Below are 17,294 nucleotides of genomic sequence, written 5' to 3'. Positions count from 1 at the left end.
CTCAGTGGCATTGATCCAATTTCACAAAACTTAGACTGTCCCAGGACTGCATATTTCAATGAATGATTAATTCAAAGCCAAAAATGAAAACAAAAAACCTCAAACACAAGCAATAGTTCCTGAGGTATTTCAGTGTGTGTGAATGCAGCGCTGAAGACAACAATATGTTAAAAAGTTTTAGTCACCTATCCAAAGAGGTGGGGTGCAGGTGAAGTCTTTTGTTAGTTCATATTCTACTCAAATCAATATTAGCATCACTAACAGTCTGAGGGGAAGTAGATCAACAGAAAGTCATTAAGTCGAGTATACAATCTCAGTACATGAATAGCTCAGTGTTAAATGTCCAAATGTGTAAGTCAAAAGACTAGGATAAAAGATGCCTATAGGATAAGAGTCTATTGATCTCAGATTCACTACTAATAGAATGCACTGAACCAATATTAGGGTGACAATTTGATAATTCCACAAGGAGAAGAGTCCCAATCCAAGAAATTTTCCTCCAGATAGCTCACATGCCTGGATGGATTAATCCCATCTACAAGATATCTAGCATGGTACTTCCAAAAATGTCCATGTTTAGAAGTCTGTGTAAAGAAAGGGCGTCTTGCAAAGCACGCACTTACCTAAACCAACTGGGAAGTCAAAGCAGTTTCCTTGTACTACACTGGAGTGGGAAACTAGGAGTCAGAAATATTGACCTCCTAATTCTGCCATGAGCACTGTGCGTGACACCTTCACTGCTTTCTGCCCACTCACCCATCTGTACAATGGCTATGCATCTGGCCTGGATGTGACTGGAACATGCTACAGCATATTTAATGCTTCTTAAGTACTGTGAAATCCTTCTGTGAGAAGTGCCAGACAAGTACACCTTTTGTCATTACAAATAATTGCAAAATTCTGGTTTCCCATAAAAAACTAAGTACTAACTATCAGAGACTTATGAAGCATAACAGCCCGATTTGCTATCTGATTACTTGTGTTTGAATAAAGCTTGAAGAAATACCACACACACACAAATAGGTTTAATGTAATTTGGAAGATGAGTATTTGGAGAAGCCGTTACCACAAATACAGCAGATATCGAAGTCTAGGACATCATTAAGAAAGAGCTGCTCCTCCAGAACAACATACAGCACTGGAAGAGGAAGGAACGGTGATTTTTAAGAGCCAGGTGTTCCGCAGGCCAGGCCCGGGGCAGCAGCACCATGGCTGCCGCGGCAGGCCCGGGCAAGGCGGCGGGACACAGGCCCCGAGGGATCAGCGAGCACCTCTGGGCCACGCCGACACACCCACAGCTCCCTGGCACAAGGGTGGCACGTCCCCACCGTCGCCTGGCTGCAAACACACCTACCGGGCGGAGGGAAGGCCACATCCAGACAAACCTGGCGAGCCTGCGGTGGCAGGAAGACCAAACCCCTTGGAAGAGTCATTTGGGGGGATTCGCAGCCAGGTCTCGGCCCTTCCTCAAGACCCACGTCTTTACAACCCTTACGAGCGAGGCAGTCACCTTTGAGGAGATGCCCAGGGAGTCATTAGCAGCTCTGGAGTAACACTTACAGATGCTGACAGTGAAGCTACAAGTGCCATCCCTACCGCTGTGAATAAGGCTGCCAGGATTTCTCTAGGCAGTATCAGGAAACTCAGTATTAATTGTCCCTTCATAACCTTGCTCCACACTGTGTTTAAATGTTCTCACTCAAAGGAAAGATTTTTATTTTTTTTTTTTATTTACAAAGTCCAAACCTCTCCAGATCTTTTTAAAAAGCTTGCTGCAAGATCACTGCAAAAGAAAACTTCTTTAAAGTTATTAATTTGGCTCCATCAGGCACTTCCAGACAGTGGGATATTTGCAGACACTGCTCATTTTTTTTTTTCTCCATCAGACTTGCTTTTGAAAATCTATTTAACTGAATCTATTTAACTGAACTTGAACCTTTGTAAGAAATTTAATATTGTTACAGCCTATTTTCTTGGAAGGAAGCAGATCACCAATTAGGATCTGAGTTAAACCTCCAAAACATGTAACCCATTATCCTCCTCCCCACCAGTGAGAGTACTGTCACCAAATCCAGTATAACGGGTACATTCCAGCTGAATTCCAGGGTTTCTGGCACAGACTAGCAAACTGCATTATCAAAGCCTGCATCTGAAGGTCCCAGAACACAGAAGAATACACACTCCTACTCAAATTAATCATATCATACATGCTTTATGTGACATTGGTAGGGTAGACAAAGATGAAGCAAAATCTTGCACAGTGTCTCTGCTCCAGATCTGAAAATCGCCCTCATACCTGTTTATAGCATATTTATGTATCTTGAGCCCTCCTATCATCTGGAACTAAGAAATAGTCTTTTTCTTTGATCCTAGGCAGGATTTTACAGACATACCTTTCATTACTGTTGATGGAAATGAGATACCATTTCAGTTTCACTGGTTTTAACAAGTTAATATAGCACAGGTATTTAGTCTTCCTCCTGTTTTCGCTACTTCACACTTGCCCATCAGTCCCATTAGGATTATTCTTAATGTACCTGCACAGTTGCAAATTAAACAGTTTTCACGTTACAGAAGCTCCCACAACAGCTCGCATGCATCTTTACATTCTCTTGCACAAAAACTCTCAGCTTAACTCACATTTTTTTCCAGATATGTAGTTTGAGACTGAAAAATTAAGTCCATTAAACACCTGAGAACTTACATGGTATCATCATAATTTCATATTACCCATAACCTGTGCCTGCCCATGTTCTCTACAGTTCACAGAAAGTTTACCAGCTGCACATGCAGCCACCTCTGCCTACCTTCCATCTACATTACTCAACAACCATATGTCTACTGAAAACATTCCCCTAATACTCCTTTGCCCTGACAGCAACAGCAGCATATTCCAGGTTTGATACCCAACTAAAAAGAGGGGGCATAAATCCGAAGGAAAAAGCGACTGTACACAGGGCAGCCTGCTGTAACGAGGGGTAACCCATGGTGCAAAGGGAATTCCAAGGAAAAGCAGCAAGCCAAACCCTCAGATCTCCAGCCTAACATAGGAAAAAGAGAAAAAGCATGCAATGAAACAGATATTCAGGCAAAAGGGACAGGATGGAAGTCTGTATTTCTTTCAAGTAAAAAGCATTTTCAATTATTTTTTTAAAATCTGCAGCCAACACCTAATTACAACATATGAGAAATGGATTTACAGGGCACTTCTAAGTGCAGACAGTATGGTCTTTCCCTCTGCAAATAGGGGAAAGTAAAGAAATGACAGGAGAGATAAAGTCCATGTGTGAAGTGGATGTGCCAGGGCTGAATCATATATAGGGCTGAATAAAGCCTAGAAAAGAAAGAGAAGAGGAAGTACAGAAAAAGGTAAAGCATTTTAAAAAGAGAATGGGAACCCAGAAGCCAAGGAAGTGGAAAGTATTGCAAATCATGAAATCAGTAACGCGTGAAGAGGGAGAAGAAAGCCATCCTAAGCCAAGAAGGGTGGAATGACAGATCGGAGCAAGGCCAGGAAGAAGAGGAAAGCAGGTCAGAGCTGTAGGTGGAGACAGGATTACGTGGCAGCTTGAAGATAAGGTTAAACAGCTTGAGCTTCAGGCAGCAAGAGATGGGGAGCTAATAAAGCGATTCAACGCAGAGAAGATGATGTGGCTGGAGCGACAAGAAAAGGTGGCTACTACATCTGCAGGGCAGTATATGGGAAGGGAAATTAAAAACCCACAAAAGAAAGAATTGGGGAATCCAGACAAAAAAAAAAAAAAAAACAAAAAAAAAACACAAACCCCACTAGCAGCCTCTCAGCCTCCAGCAGTCGAGCTGAGAACTGCTTGAACATTTTCTGAGCCAGGATTGATGTTCCCAGATGAATCACCAGTGATCAGAGAGCTCCTTTTGCTCGCTTCCTCTCCCCATCGCAGCCTCTCGCCCCCTTCTCACCTTCTCCCGAGCTATCCTTAGCTCACCCTTGCACAGCCTTCTCAGGGCTAAGAGACTGCAACGAACAGCACCCATCTCCTTCCCAAGTTTCTCCCTGAAGACTTCAATTAGCACTACAGGAGTTCTTGCTGGCTCTGGCTGCATCTGATTTTTTCATGAGTCACCTCCTCTGCAAATGAGGGATAAAACAACAATCAGAGACACAAGTAGGAGCTGAGCTGAAGTACACGTGGTCTTCTCAGTCATCTCAAAGCAGCCCAGGAGGTTCCTTGATCCTCACGAGGATCCTGGAAACTGTCCAGCCCTGAAAACTGTCCAGCAGCCCCCCAGACATCTCATGGGGGGTACTGGCAGCTTCAGTATGAAAAAAAAGATACTCTGAAAAGCAAGCAAAAGCAAAACCAGCCCCAATTCATAGAGAAGCAACATGTGTTCCCTCCTCCATCATCTGCTCTGCCTGTGGATTACACGCCATCATAAGGATGCCACTGACAGCTAGCACAGGTTCATCAAAAGCCAAGACAACCCGCAGTCAGAGCACTTTTATACCTTCACCATACCCACACAGCAGGCCACACCACGCTGCGGGGCAAGGGGCAGAGGAGCCGACGTGCCTCGCCAGAGCAGCACAGGGGTGATGGAGCTGGGCAATCTCTGCACAAACACACCCAGAGCAGGCACCAAGTATTTCACCCCGTGCCACGGCCCGGCACCCGCAGTTCCCAGCGCTTAAACGCTGTGGATGGCTATCATGGAAATAAACGCATATTCACAAGCTATTCTTAGCCTTCACTGGAGAGGCGATTACCAAATTACCCAGTTACATAATCTCTTTTATATAATCACTACAATGCTCTTTCTCCTTATGCAGCACAGAGGGTGACCGTGGCCAGCTGAAGTAGCTCCTTCCCCAAGGAAGTGACACTTCAGCACGTGCCGGCTACTACACGTGCATGCATGGACAAGCAACGGCAAGCACCGACTCGAGGCAACCGAGCTTTTCAGAAGCAGTGATGTATAAACATGTGCCTTTGGCCCGGGGAAGACACGAGCATCCCTGTCCGCGCTGCTCCAGAAGATGCACGGAGCGGAGATCACCTGCGCCTCAAGCTGGTTGAGATGCCAAAGTCAAAAAGGCACCTGGTGCCCTCCAGGCAGCCTGACCCAGAGTTTACTGGAAGCAAGTAGGATGTCTCCATTGACTTTTAATGGGCTTTGGATGGGGCCCAGGATTAGGGCTTTAATAAAAATAGGAGGTCAAGATTACTACAGAATTAAAGCAAGCTTAACCCAAATGCCCCTGGCTTTGTGCCACAGCCATGCCCGTGGTTTCCATGCACAGGGAAAGGCAGGTGAAGCTGCGACTGAAACAGGCTCCTGCAGGGCACCTCGTGTCGTGGTTTAGGCCTGGTTGGCAGCCAACCACAATGCAGCACCTCTCTCTCCCTTCCCCTCCGGCAATGGGAAGGGACAGAGAGCCAGGCTTGGGGTTCGAGATAGGACTGGGATGGGGAAAAATTTCCCCTTTATGATCATGAGCAAGAGGCAGACTCGTTAGGGGAAGGAAAAAAACCATACATTTATTACAGACACTAACAGCACATAACAGAGTAGGACAGTGAGAAGCATTGCCACATCTTGAGAACACCTTCCCCCCACCCCTCCCTTCTTCCCGGGCTCAGCTCTGCTCCCGATATCTCTACCTCCTCCCCCAGTGGCGCAGGGGCAGGGAATGGGGGGTGCAGTCAGCGCTGCCACTTCCTTCATGTTCGGTGAGGGGAGTGTCCGGAACTTGTTCCTCCTGCTCCATCGTGGTCCCCCTCTCACAGGAGACAGTCCTCCACAAACTTTCTCCGACATGAGTTCCTCCCATGGGCCGCAGCGTTCCCCACACTGCTCCGTCATGGGTCACTAACTTCCTCTGACTGGATTCCCTCCCACGGCTGCAGCCCTTCCCGAGCTGCTCCAGCGTGGGACTCCCCCGCATGCTGCAATCCTCCCAGCGCTGAATTACAGCAGTGGGGCTGCCTTTTCCCATGAGACCCCGGCCTTCTTCGGGCACAGAACCTTGATTATTCCGAGCAGGAGCCACAGGCCATAAATCAATGTCTGCTCCACCGTAGATCTCCATGGGTGGCAGGGGGGGGGCCGCCCTGCCGTCTCACCACAGGATACAGGGGGGTCTCTGCTCCGGCACACCTCCCCCCTCCTTTCTTCCTCCGTTCCTCCACTGACCTTGGTGTTCATGCAGCTGCAGCAACTCCTCCTCACCAGTCCCACTGCTCCTCCCCACGTCCCTTCTTAAATACGTTCTGGCAGAGGTGCAGCCGAGTGGCTCAGTTTTGGTGCAGAGGTGGAGCTGACGTGGAGCTGGGGGAGCTTTGAGAAGCTTCTCACAGGGGGCTGCCCCGATAGCCCCCTCCCCTGCCACCAAAAAACTCCACCACTCACTCAACCCAGGACACCTTGTGACAGGCACACGCATGGGGAGCTGGCAGCGTGCGTCAGGATAGCTGCTCCAGGAAGTTTCACCCGCCAGAAGATTTTGGGCAGACCCTAAGGGATCTCCTACAACATTTTCAGGATCTCGTCCAATGCCTTCTAGGAACACTGCAGATGTTTACACAAACGATTGTCACATACAGGGCGTAGCGAGACCCAATTTGCTAATATTAACCCAGGGCTTTAAGAAGTCAGCATCAAAAGCACTACCTGCAGTAAGTGAGAAGCAAAATTTAAGTCCAGGATGTCAGAAAATCCAAGCTCCAAGATCCACAGATCACCTGCAGATCCTGGGACATTTTCTGGTTACCACACTGCACATTCAAAGTTAAGCTCAGCTAGCTGTGAGCTGCTAGCATTAGGGGAAAACCTCAAACTGTGAAGCCCCTCAACAAGGCATTAACACTGCTAAAAACCAAAGACCTAGTTCTGCAAATACCAAAGGAACAGAAGACAGGACAAACTAACAACTTTGGATTTGAGTGTCAATTGGAAGAGGTTAATTGAGATCAAAGCCTTAGCTCTTTCTCAAGGTTACGTGACTAGTAGTATTTGACCATTATTTGGCACTTACTGCCTCCTCTGCCTCTCGTTTCCCTAGAAATACAGGTCATGACCAGCAATACGCAGGCAAATCCCCAGCATTAGCATGGCACAATGCTTTATGCAGGGACACGTGCACAAGTTTGGGAACAGAGACTGCTATCGTTTCAGCTACAGAAAAAAAATAATGAAGCAGCTTAATGTTATCTTACACTAACTCAAACCATGGGATGACCCAGTTCTGAAGAGGTTTAACCCAATCCCACACACTATTATTACCTTCTGTATCACAGCTGGGAGGTGCAAGCTGCCGTAGTTGTAAAGCAGATCAGAGCAGAATGGGGGTCCCTCGTGCAAAAACCTGCTGCACACATTAGTGGCCATCGTGAGAGCACTGCTGGTAGCTCAGGACTGGCAGACATCCTCAGCACTACTGCTGCTCAAACTATTGAAAATCATGATTCTTGTTAGGGATAGACAAAACAGCACTCGAGATAGAGGCAGTTCATGTCAGTCTTAAAAAGCAAACCATATAAAAGCAGATTTAAAACTTCTAAAACTTCCCACACCCTCCTCCCCCCACCTTTTCTTTTTTTTTTAGGTTAGACAATTGGCTGACCATCTGAAAGCTGCATATTCAGAGAGGAAGGTTTCCTCATGTGTTTTAGACTGAAATCCTGACAAACTTAATGGCATTTGAACAAATGAAGGTGGAGTTTTACACCCGTTACCCTTCCTGTACCAGGTTAAACCCACATCTCCAAATGTGGTGGGGTATCACAGAATGGTTTGGGTTGGTAGAGACCTTAAAGCCCCCACAGTCCCATCCCCCTGCCCCAGGCAGGGGCCCCTTCCCCCAGCCCAGGGGGCTCCCAGCCCCGTCCAACCTGGCCTTGAACCCTTCCAGGGAGGGGGCAGCCACAGCTGCTCTGGGCACCCTGGGCCAGCGCCTCACCCCCCGCACAGGGAACAATTTCTGCCTTAGATCTCACCTAAATCTCCCCTCTTTCAGTTTAAAACTTACCCCTTGTGCTAAACTTATACTCCCTGCTAAAAAGTCCCTCCCCACCTTTCCTGCCCCCCCTCTAAGCCCTGGGAGGCCGCTCGAAGGGCTCCCCAGACCCTTCTCTTCTCCAGGCTGAACCCCCCCAACTCTCTCAGCCCAGCCCCCCAGGGGAGCTGCTCCAGCCCCCCCAGCATCTCCGTGGCCTCCTCTGGCCCCGCTCGAGCAGCTCCGTGTCCTTCTGCTGTTGGGGGCCCCCGAGCTGCCCCCAGCACTGCAGGGGGGTCTCCCCAGAGCGGAGCAGAGGGGGAGAATCCCCTCCCTGGCCCTGCTGCCCCCCCTGCTCTGGCTGCAGCCCAGGGCACGGGTGGGTTCTGGGCTGTGAGCGCATGGTGCTGCCTCACGGGCAGTTTTCCCCCCACCAGCACCCCCAGTCCCTCTCCTTGGGGCTGCTCTCCAGCCACCCCTCGCCCAGCCTGGGTTTGTGCTGGGGATTGCCCCGACCCATGGGCAGGACTTTGCCCTTGGCCTTGCTGAACTCCATGAGGTTTGCCTGGGTCCCCCTCTCCAGCCTGCCTAGGTCCCTCTGGATGGCCCTGAGCTGTAAGAGAGACAGAAGTGAATTCCTGGATCTCACTTACACCAGTATTGAGATAATTGTCTGTAGCAATGCGCAATACATTTTTCCCCTGCGAAACAAAATGAAAGAAAACACTTTCTTGACTCATCCTTGCCCAGTTCTTGCAGCAAGAGCTGAAGCATGCTTACAGTCACCCGCCATACTGAGAAGCACCTACACTGACTTTTTACACTTACAGAGATATGGTGGGGAAATTCACTATGTTAACGGGCTTTCTATCTATCTCGGTGAAGAGATTTAATAAAATTGAGAGAAATGAAACACTGAGTTACACCTGGGCAATACCCCAGGCAGAGACCCTCACACTGTCCTCATACCGTCATAGGAGTCACTGTGCAGTACAAGCACTTTGATATCAATCTGCTTTGTTGACACTAAATGGATTATACTAAAACCAGTATGGTATAAACAACTTCTCTGGTCAGGCAAGGAGCGTCTCCTGTCCAGAAAGGGAGAAATACAGACTCAGGAATGGATACACAAGAGAATTTTGCTGGCCTACCAATGTCCACCAGGCATGCAGAAAGACACAACTGTGCCAGGAAAAACAAACAAACAAAAAAGTTCACAGCAACTTAAAACAAGCCTGTCTTTGCTGCTACAGCCACTGGCATTTATGGGTTTTTTTCCTAGTCTACATTCCCTGACAGAGCTCCTAATTTCTTGAAGACTAAATCTTCTAGAACACAGGCACACTACCAGCTCTTAAGCCCATGGTAGCATAAGCCTGTCACTGAACTGCAACTACACTGCTGGCAAGACTGAGCTAAGCAGAGTAAGTCTAGAAAAGCACCACCTTCCCTTGGGCAGCAGGGCCATTGAGCCCCAAGAAGATGATGATGTGCAACAAAATACTCCTCTCACATCAAGCATCAGGTTCTTGAAACATGTGCTGCCCGTGGTCTTTGGTCTGCTGCCAATGAGACCCCTGCCACCCTCCGACATGCTCACGTTCCTCTCATATTAATGTCATTTCAGAGTCCTCTGGTTCTTCTTCCTCTGAGGGAAGATCCAAACAGACTGGAATGCACGTAACTAGAAAGCCATAAAAATACATTAAATGCACTTGCCTTAGTGTATTGGAAAGACAAATTTGTACAGGTATGGGCTGCATACTTGAGGTCCATGATCCTCACCTACAATTCCACTAGCGCAAGACCTGGGAAGGAAGGATCCACCCTCAAAACTATTGCCAGCTATTTAGTTGCATGATGCCCATCAATGTCAGAGGCAGGAGACCAAGCCAACTGGCACACCGTTATTCCTACTCCAGCCAGAAGGGACAAGCCGCTTACGGAGGGCTGGAGTGCAGTCAGGGCTGGAGTCAGGGCATGCTCCCACCACCCTGCTTCAGCACCCTCCAAAAACAGCCGTTTTTCCACTGTCATTGAACTTTGAACCTAAGGCCCAGATCACTTCACAGGCACTTCCAATGAAAGGCAAAAGTTTGTTTTCTTTCAAACCTCCAAACAAGAGAGCCTGAGTGAAGGGTGTGCTGGAAAACTGTCATGTTTGCAGATACCCAGTTGCTGGACTCAAGGACAATGGTCCCCCCAATGCTGCAGCTGATGGTGGACCTTCCCAAGAGGTAGAGTCTCCAGCTGTGACCCTCTCCCACTCCACAGATAGAAAAGGCTGGAGAGGTCATGGGCTCCAGGTTGAGCACTCCTGCTCTGACAGACACTTGGCAAGCAATAAGGGAAAATGATAGGACACTGTCTGTAAAACTTAATCTTATCAAAGGGCATCTTTCAGGGGAAAATGAAAAACAGACTCTGCCTGTTTTCCCTTCTAGCAAAGCATGAAAAAGTTCTGCATGATTGTCTTCTACTCCAGTAGAAATGAGTAGAAATCACTTGGTTTAGTGAGTTTAGTGGTGGATGTGGCAGTGTTAGGTTTACAGTTGAAATCAGTGATCTTAAATATCTTTTCCAACATAAGTGATTCTATGATTCCCATCAGGTGACACCTAATGTATTGAAACGAGAAGTGTGCTACCAAAATGGGTAGTCCTGCTTCAAGCCACACATTCCTTTTCCTCCCTTTCAGCAAGTTTCATGATGCTACCACTGCACAGCTTCTGCTGAACCAATGCAAAACTATCCCCTCTCACTTTTTCCCCCCCTCTTCTTTTCGGTGGCCTAGACATCCATAGCATCCATGGGTTGATCCAATCCTTCTGTGGCTCCACGGTCACTAGACTTGGGGGAGCTGGCAGAACAAGGGGTTATGGACCACCCTTGCCAGCAACAACCCATCTCTGCATTGGATGAGACAGATTAGAAACCACTTCTTGCTAATTCCTTTCCTTCCAAAAACCTACCAGACTGAAAGCTGAGTCATTGAGAAAGAGGAAGAGATTTTTAGCTGAGTTATTTAAAACACGGGTTTAGTTAACACCTATTTAGAACAAAGCTGAAGACACACTTGAGAATAAAGACATTTTTAACTCAGCAGTGAAAACTTTTCCACTTAATATGTGAGAAACCTGTCAAGATACACTGTTCTCAAAAAGAGAAAAGGAAAAAAAGAAGAAAGTATTCAACAAACCCAGACTCCCCTCTCATGCCCCCTCTGAAATACCAGGCATGGTATTACATCTCATGTCTTACCTTACGGATGTCAGGAAAGCGATAATATCCACTCTTTAAGACCTTATCTTTCCCTTGTCTTGGAAGTGCTATTTAATGTCCAAGATCCCAGGCTGGGTCCCCACCCGTCAGACAGACCTAAGATTCATTGCTCTAAAGGCACTATTCCAGCAAAGAAAAAAAAGATTGGTTTAGAAAAGCTTTGCCTCTTGCCAGTCAGAAGAGAGTTTGCATTTGCCATAAGAAACCCTAACAGGATTTCAACAAAGCCTTCATCAAAACACAAAAACTGTGGAAAGAACTGCACTGCTGAGGATACAAAGGAATGCAGCATCTTCAAAAATTAGGCTCAAAAATGCTAGCTTTCTGTTTGTTTGTTTGTTTTTTGTTTTTTTTGTTTTGTTTTTTTTAATTTATATGGACTTTATATTACAACAAATTTTGAGTACATTGGTAGCCACCTTGTCTCATAAATTTTTATTTTAAATTCTGTAGCATAAGCTCAAGCGTTAATCTGTTCCTGCCTGTAAACTTAGCTGACACAGATGAGCAGAGCAAGCCTGTATGTGGGCATGCTCATTCCAGTTTTCCTAAGCTTTTTCCTAATGGAGTAAACCAAAACAAATTTGAATTAAACCAAAGAGAGTTTCCACTGTGCCTTGTTTCACCAATTCTAACTAAATTAATTTTCAAAGAGCCACTGAAGTCTAAAGGCTTGTTGTGGGCAAGTTTAACACATCCTTCCAGACACCTGCATTAGCTGAGTGGGAAGTACCGAGATAAAAGAAAAAGTCAGAGGACCTCCCTTTTATAGAGAGAGCGTAACGGAAGGTGCTAAACATTTTTGACTGCTGTAAAAGGTTTGATAGATGCTTTTAGTGATGAATAAAAACCCCCAAGCCCAAAAAACCCCACCACATAGTTATTTGCACCTCCCGTTAGAGGATGCAAATGGCACCCGGCCACTATTCCCTTCCTGCAGCGAACACGAATCCGTCTCCTCCTCAGCAGGAGCAAAGTGAGAAAAGTGTGCAAGCTCAGTCCTCCCGCCTGGAAATCACAGCCCATCTCACTGCTGTCAAGAGGCAGGGAAGACTTGCCAGCACCAGTTGGATCGCCAAACTAGAAGTCATAATGAAGCTCTTCCCTGCCTTCACTCAGCAATGCAATAGCCAACCAGCTGCAAGAGGGCAAGAAAAAACAAAACAAAACACAAAAATTGTTTAAGCTGCTAAGCCCCTACATAACTAAAACTAACAAGCAGGAGAGGGTTAGCGCACACATCTACACTAGCAACTCCCTTGCAGAATTTTGAGGATAGACTTTTCCCCATGGGTTTGGACAGGATTACTCCTCCTGCCACCCACTGATGCAACATCCACAAGAATTAAAACATCAATAGGACAGTGTCAGTGGGCTTCCACAAAGAGGGACATCATAGAGACAACAATCCCGGTGTGCATGCACATTCGTACATTCAAGGGTACATACATTCCTGTAATATGTATATAAAGGAAGTCTGACAGCTAACAGATAGAAAAAAATACCAGAAACTTGATCTGGGTGGTGTGACCCCTTAATCCTCACAACTTCTTGAACTCTACCTGTGCTACTATGATCAAAGTGTGGCGTTTTTTCTTTAAGACTAGTGGTTTTGCCCATCTTAATGTACTTGTTCCTACAAGGATTTAAGAAAAGAAAAAAAAAAAAAAAAAAAAAAAAAAAACAAACAGCAACACACCACTAAACAAACCTTTTCAGGAAAGACAGAAATTTTAGGTTTGTCTTACTTGCCAAAATCTGTCCAGTTGAAGTCCACTTAGAAAAATAATACTAAAAAGTTCCATACAGCAGTTATCCAACTGAGAAGAACTCACCAACTTTGCTTTTGCTTAAACAAATCTTTTATGACAGACTGTCAGGAGTGTTTGAATTTTATTTCAAGATAATACATTTTGCTGTTCATATTACATGTCTATTCTTTCATTCTTTTAAAAGCAGGCAATTGACTCACTTGGAGTATCTTTAATCTGACAAATTAACAAGAGGACTACACAGATCACTTTTTTCCAACTATCCAATTAGCAGTATTTCTATGAGTGTCCCTGTTTTACATCTTAGTAATGAGAAACTGAGTATGTAGAAATATCAATTCTAGTATTTCCAAAACCGATGATGTAAATTTTACATAGCAGTCTGAAAACCTTCGTGGTGGGATTCTCACCCACCTCTCACACCACCTAGAGTGACTACCACGTGCCTCAGTTTATCTTAATACAGAGCACTAAAAAGCTTGACTGAAATATTCAGGCAGTTGCATTAGCTCCTAGGTTCCTCTGGACATGCCATATTGGCCAGCCAGAAGCTTAGACACTTAGAACTGTTTGGCAGTTTTGAAAGTTGAGGCTACCCAGCAAGCTACTCAGCGGCAGTAACAATAAAATACCTTATTTACAACCACTGCAGCACAGGGAGGGTCCTCCACCAGGCTTCAACAGCTCTGTGGAGCCTCCCCATCCTCTGCTGGAGCCTCAGCCACGCAGCTCTCTTCCACCCAGCACTTCTTCAGCTTGCAGGATGTAAATCAAGCACTCAGTCTGAGAAGCAATCCAGACAGAGATGCTCTGGTGCCTTCACTGAAAATAAGCTTGTTTCATCATCAAGGGGGCAGGGGAGCTGCTTATTTTACTTTTTCCCATCCCAAAAATAATGCTACTCATTAAAGTCACATTTAAGCTCAGACAGCCAAAGCCCTTGTGATGTCTGGTGAAATAAAAACAGAAAATCTCGATATATACCCCAAACAGACATCACTTTAAGGACCACCACAAAGCCTTCCGTAACACTGAGAGCCATCTACTCATACAAAACTGAGACTGAACGCAGTCCTGTCGGCGGAACCGTGAGCCACGCTAGCGAGCGAGACCACTGCCTGGCTGCCCCTGAACGTTGAAATCGCATACCCCACTCCTACAGGTCTACCAGACATGCAGGCTCCTGGTGTAAAAGGGCATTTCAGGCAACGGTGGTTAATAACACACTGCTACCTCCAAGTAGCCAAATTAATTTGAAAAAGAGAGATGGATGAAGGTTCAGCAGTGTTCATTTCTTCCTGCAAGAACCAAAATTACTTGTCAAGTTGTCCACCTTAAAATTTCCTCATTTTAGCTTACATGTTAAACTGTTTAACTGTAACTAAGTTGTGAGCAAAACTCATGGCATCTTTGGCATTTCTGCCCTAACAACAAGATCTTCTCAGAGCAGAGTTCCCTGGGTTCTGAGGTTGGAGATTCTTATTCCATCATGGCATGTCTTGTGACAAGTATTTTGGGTAATTTAACCAAGGAGTACTTTAAATATCAGTAAACTACTACAAATTGCTCTGAAGGACTAGATGGCTTCCCCTCCCTTTATATGGGTAATAGTCAAAGCCTTTTGCAAAATGCTGAATGAAAAATATATTCCTCAGCTCACGGTCCGTTAAATATTAATTAAGAATATGTCCAAGCTGCAAATAGATTTTAAATAATTGTGACAATGCTATTTCAGGAGTTAGTGCACAAGACAACAAAAGTTTCAAATAACAAAAACCTTCTAAACAACCAGATGTCTCCGATTCAGCTATTTAAACCCCCAGCATTCTGTTTATGGGTCTTTTTTTTCCTGTAGAGTACAACATAAGACAACTTGTAATACTTCTTATTTACCTTTGTAAATGAGATGCTATGCATCCTAAACACTTCCAAAAAAGAAAAAGAAAAAAATCCACAAAACCAGATGGCAAAAGAAACATTCTAGAAAAAAAAAAAAAAAAAAAAAAAAAAAAAAAAAAAAACAACACACACACAAAACCAAACACAATTAAAACCAGTATAAAAGCTTAAATAACAGCAACATTGGCTACATCCAAAGAGGACTTACGCAAATTACTTTTTTCAGGCACACAGGATCTTTTTCAGCAGAATACACATTAAGAGAGCAGAGACATCTAATCAGATCCTGGAGGGGTGAAACCTTTCACACTCTCAGATGAACAAACTCCCTCTGGGAAATGCCGGTGCCTGTTTCATTTAATCGACATTTTGCCATTTGTGCTTTCTGAAGAGCTTCTACTGAGTCAAGGAGCAATCACGGGCCAGGCTCTGGGCCAGGTTTACACCCAGGGCAATGAGACGCAGCCCAATTAACTTGAAAAGAGTTACATTCATTTACATTAAATGGTGATTTTGATCTGAGCAATGATGCTGGATGACATAGTGGGCAACATACCAGAAATCATTCATCCACGTAGGTGGCATAAACATGTAGTAAACATCATTTTCATTAATGATATCCATTACTGAAAACAACAATTACACAGCCAGCACTCTGGTTTCCATGTATGGGTTTGGTGGTATGTTGGGGTTTTTTAAAAATCAGTTCATTTTCTGTCTAAACCGCTCCATCACAGAGGCAACACAGCTCTCCACCCCTCCGACATCTTTCAGCCAGACTACCTTCGGGCTTTATAGACATAAAGACGTACCAAAGAGAAGCCCACGGGCTTTTCCAAGATTCCCCGCAGCTTGACCCCAACTCCAAGGGTAAAGCAAAGGCCAAGAGACAGCTCGCCGCCCCCCCCCCCAACATCTATGGAGCTGCCTGCTAAAAAAGGAGCGGGTTTCCCAGCCCCATGACTTAAGTGCGTGGTACAAATCCGCCCTCCGATTAACGCAGGCTGCTAATTATTTCTTTTGTTTGTCTGTTTGCTTGTTTGTTAAAACTACTAAAGCTGCGCTGCCGAGGCTTCCCAAGAAGTTTAACCACGCTGCTCGGTGCCGCCACGGCTCCTCCTGAGCTGATGCCCCCCCCCCCCCCCCCCCCCCCCCGCACCTCTACTTCGCCAAGTACATTCGCTCCACGAAAGGATACTTAAATAAAAAAGATGCACCTTCCATTTAACCCTTACTAAAAGGCACACGTTTAGTGTCCCTTGGAAAGCCAGCCTAATAGGAAAGCTCAGCTTCCAACAGCTTGTCGACAGGTCCCGTGTTACTCTGCTCCAGCACAACACTGATTTTTTTTTTTTTTTTTTTTTTTTTCCTGCTCTCGCAATAAAACATTAAAAAGCAAGCAAGCCGGGTCGCTGCTCACAGCCGTCGCCACCGCAGCCCGGCAGCCTCCGGAGCGGCACAGCCGGCGTCTGCCCAGCCCGGCCCCACACCCCTGACCGCCCACCGCCCTGCGGCCCCGACCCCGCTCCGGCAAGGGCGCTAACCCCAAAATAAACACCGTACCCCCACCTCACACCCCCCCACGGCTGGGGACGGGGCTGCCAGCTTCCCCTCACGCCGGCCGCGCTGCTCCGGGGGGCGACCGATGGCAGATTCCCCCCCCCGCGCCTCGTCCCACCTCACCTCCCACAGCAGCGAGAGCAGCAGCGCGACCCCGGGATGGAAACGGTTCATCTCTCTTCTTCTTCTTCTTCCTCCTCCTCCTCCTCCTCCTCCTCCCGCGGCAGCGGGCTCGCTGCTGCCGGCTCAGGCGCTGACGGGCGCTGCCAGCGGCGCCATCCCCGGCGGCGGGAGGGCTCCGGAGGCGGACAGACGGACGGACGGACACACACACACACACAGCCCCCGGGCACGAAGGGACAGCCCGGGGGAAGGGACGGCGAGAAGCCCGCGCTGGGGGCAGAGGGACGGGGCGGGGACGGAGGCGGGGAAGCCCCCTCAGCGGGGTGAGGGCGGGCTGACCCGCCGATCCCACCCCGCGGCTGGGAGCCGGGCGGGCAGCGCCGCGGAGAGGCGAGGCGGGGAGAGGCCGGCCGGGACGAAGGGCGGCGCGGGGCGAGGGCGGGCGGCACAAAGAGGCCGGGAGCCGCCGCGGCTGAGGGCGGGGAGAGGAGCCGGCCCGCCCCGGTACCGCCCTGCGCCACTGCCCGGGCCGGAGCGGGGGGGGGGAACGGGCTAACAGCCCCCTCTGCCCTGCCCCGAGGGGCGGGCGGGGGCTGCGGGGCGCCCAAAATGGCGGCGGGGGGGCTCCCCCGCTACAAAAATGGTCGGGGGGCTGGAGCAGCTCCCCTGGGGGGCCGGGC

The 17,294-nt window shown here is 47.4% G+C and overlaps 1 protein-coding gene across 1 annotated transcript in view; it reads right to left on the bottom strand.

Moving 5' to 3' along the window:
• VOPP1 (VOPP1 WW domain binding protein) overlaps positions 1 to 17,059 on the bottom strand; it is a 68,282-nt gene extending 51,223 nt beyond the window's left edge. Inside the window, exon 1 of the mRNA XM_042806351.1 lies at positions 16,615 to 17,059. Within this exon, the coding sequence (XP_042662285.1) occupies positions 16,615 to 16,665 (51 nt within the window). The 5' untranslated portion in view covers positions 16,666 to 17,059. The remainder of the gene's footprint in view (positions 1 to 16,614) is intronic.
• Between the last annotated feature and the right edge of the window lie 235 nt (positions 17,060 to 17,294).

Source organism: Tyto alba, unplaced genomic scaffold, assembly GCF_018691265.1.
Source record: "Tyto alba isolate M040663 unplaced genomic scaffold, T.alba_DEE_v4.0 Super-Scaffold_46, whole genome shotgun sequence".
NCBI classification, from domain to species: Eukaryota; Metazoa; Chordata; class Aves; order Strigiformes; family Tytonidae; genus Tyto; species Tyto alba.
This window is presented reverse-complemented; position numbering and strand designations above follow the sequence as displayed.